The following is a 2,145-nucleotide window of genomic DNA, read 5'->3' as shown; positions in this document are numbered from 1 at the left end:
TTAATATATCCATCCTGCCAATTCTGAGTTGGAGCAGCAAATGAAAGGTTTCAGTACTATATCAAAAACTAATAAGCTCCTTACACTTGGCGACAATCTCTAGAAGCATTAAAAAATTCTTAGTCATTGAATTGTGGGTAGCTACATATTACTTTTATTTTATTTAAGGTAATTTTCTGAATAAAAAATCACTTATGTAATATATTATATCTTAACTATATAGACATACAGTAAAAAATGTAGCATCAGACATATTGTAAAGCATTAAAAGAGTAATTAGATGAAAAAAATTTTGGTTTTTTACTTCCAAAAATCAAAATTATCTTAACTCCCTATTCGCATAAAGTGGAATAAAAATACTCGGGATTTGCGATATTAATTTCTTTTATTTTTTTGTTATTGTTGGTGTATACAAATATATTTGAAGTACATATTTTTTTCATTTATAATCAACCTGGTGAGAAATACTTTATAACAAATTATTGGTAATTTGACATTATCAATATTTAATTTAATTTCTTTGTAACAAATCTATGTAAATAATTAAAAATAAGTTCATGATTAATTTTAAACAAATTTTATTTTATGAATTATTCTGCACTTGCAACAAATAACTTCTTCCATTGGAATGCATCTTTTAGATATTTTAATTAATGTATTTAATTTCAAGTGCACATCTATAATGGACGACTTCATTAGTCCTCACAAACTCTCTTGTCGTCAATCTCCAATATTAAAATCGTTAAGATCAAATTTTAATAAAAATTTTATGGGCCCCACTTAGTATTTCTGTATCGTTCACATTTTTAATATTTTTTTTTTTTGCATAAAATTGATAAGCACGTATTTTTCAAACATTTCAAAAAGTTTTAGTTTATCTAGTACTTCACTAAGCCTTTTAGTAACCACTACAAAGGATGACAGGTTTAAATTGTAAATAGAAGATGGCAATATATCTTTCATCCATCGAACTGGAATAAAATTAATGATATTGACATACTTGTGAGAAATTGGAAATTTTAGACATTTCACTAATTCCAATAATGTAATATAACACTTTTCCTTTATCAAATACTTAGATCTATAACTTAAATAAGGAGTTATGTATTTGTCACCTAAATAATCCAACTGTATAAGCTCTATTACAGAACTTTCATATGGTAAATCGTCCCAATAGACAAAATTCAAAAAATATTCAAACACGTAAGGTTGAACATCATTCAAGCGAATTTCACAATTTTCTTCCGATTCTAAATAATTTCCATTGAACATCGAATTAAAAACCTCTGAGCATTCTGCCAAGACTTTCTTGTGACATTGTATGCGTTTTATTTCGTCTTTGGCGATTCCAACGATAAAAGTGCAATCCGTCGGTGTATTTTCCAAAAACATATATCTCTCGACATTCCTGAAGTTCAATAAAAGAATCAGATTATATAGTAACGAATAAATATTTTTATTATATTTTATTATTAACTCACGAAAGTTCACTCCAATTCTTATCTTTATTTATAGACATTTTTGGTGAAATATGCTTCGTTTAGCTAAACTCGTCAACGTGATGTGTTTGTTCTGCTGTTTAGATTCGTGTGAAATAGTGGAAAGTACCGACTTCGGTTTTAGTTGAAATTGGAATTCTACGATTGGAATACAACTGTCAAAATATTCAGTGTTGTAAACGTAAATTAGTGACCATCCATAGTTGATCAAAATATGTACTACGAAGAACAGATACTCCGCCCATCCTAAGCGTAGCGAAGATAAATTTATTTTTTATAATATTTTGGCACACCTATTAAATTTGTGTGATCTAACCACGATGACGTCAATTTGCTCTTCTTTTAAGTTGCAAAATAAGAATTCGTTACTAATTTTCAATAGTATATGTAAACTTAAGTAATGTAAAATACCCGTGCATACCTTATTTGATAAATATTATTGTATTTTGTAAACAAAATACGTATTGTAACATATACAATATGTTTAATACATTTAAAAATTAGTAGATATATAAAAATTTATATTAATTATTTTTACAAAAAGTATTTGTTTTGTTTGCTTATTTATAAAGCGAAGCAAAAAAGTCGATATTTGGTTTAAAAAAAAAACAAAAAGAGTTATGAATAAAGCATTTGTTATAGTTTC

General features: G+C 26.7%; 1 protein-coding gene across 1 annotated transcript; it reads right to left on the bottom strand.

The window, feature by feature from the left end:
• Positions 1–769: 769 nt before the first annotated feature.
• LOC119670713 (BTB/POZ domain-containing protein 3-like) lies at positions 770–1,778 on the bottom strand. Its single transcript, XM_038081096.1, has 3 exons — positions 1,482–1,778; positions 1,116–1,408; positions 770–971 (listed from the first exon to the last, which is right to left on the bottom strand). Exons 1-3 carry the CDS (start codon positions 1,517–1,519, stop codon positions 799–801), a joined length of 504 nt encoding a protein of 167 aa, XP_037937024.1. The 5' UTR covers positions 1,520–1,778; the 3' UTR covers positions 770–798.
• Positions 1,779–2,145: the final 367 nt, after the last annotated feature.

The sequence above is a fragment of the Teleopsis dalmanni genome, chromosome 1 (genome assembly GCF_002237135.1).
Source record: "Teleopsis dalmanni isolate 2A chromosome 1, ASM223713v2, whole genome shotgun sequence".
Classification (NCBI taxonomy): domain Eukaryota; kingdom Metazoa; phylum Arthropoda; class Insecta; order Diptera; family Diopsidae; genus Teleopsis; species Teleopsis dalmanni.
This window is presented reverse-complemented; position numbering and strand designations above follow the sequence as displayed.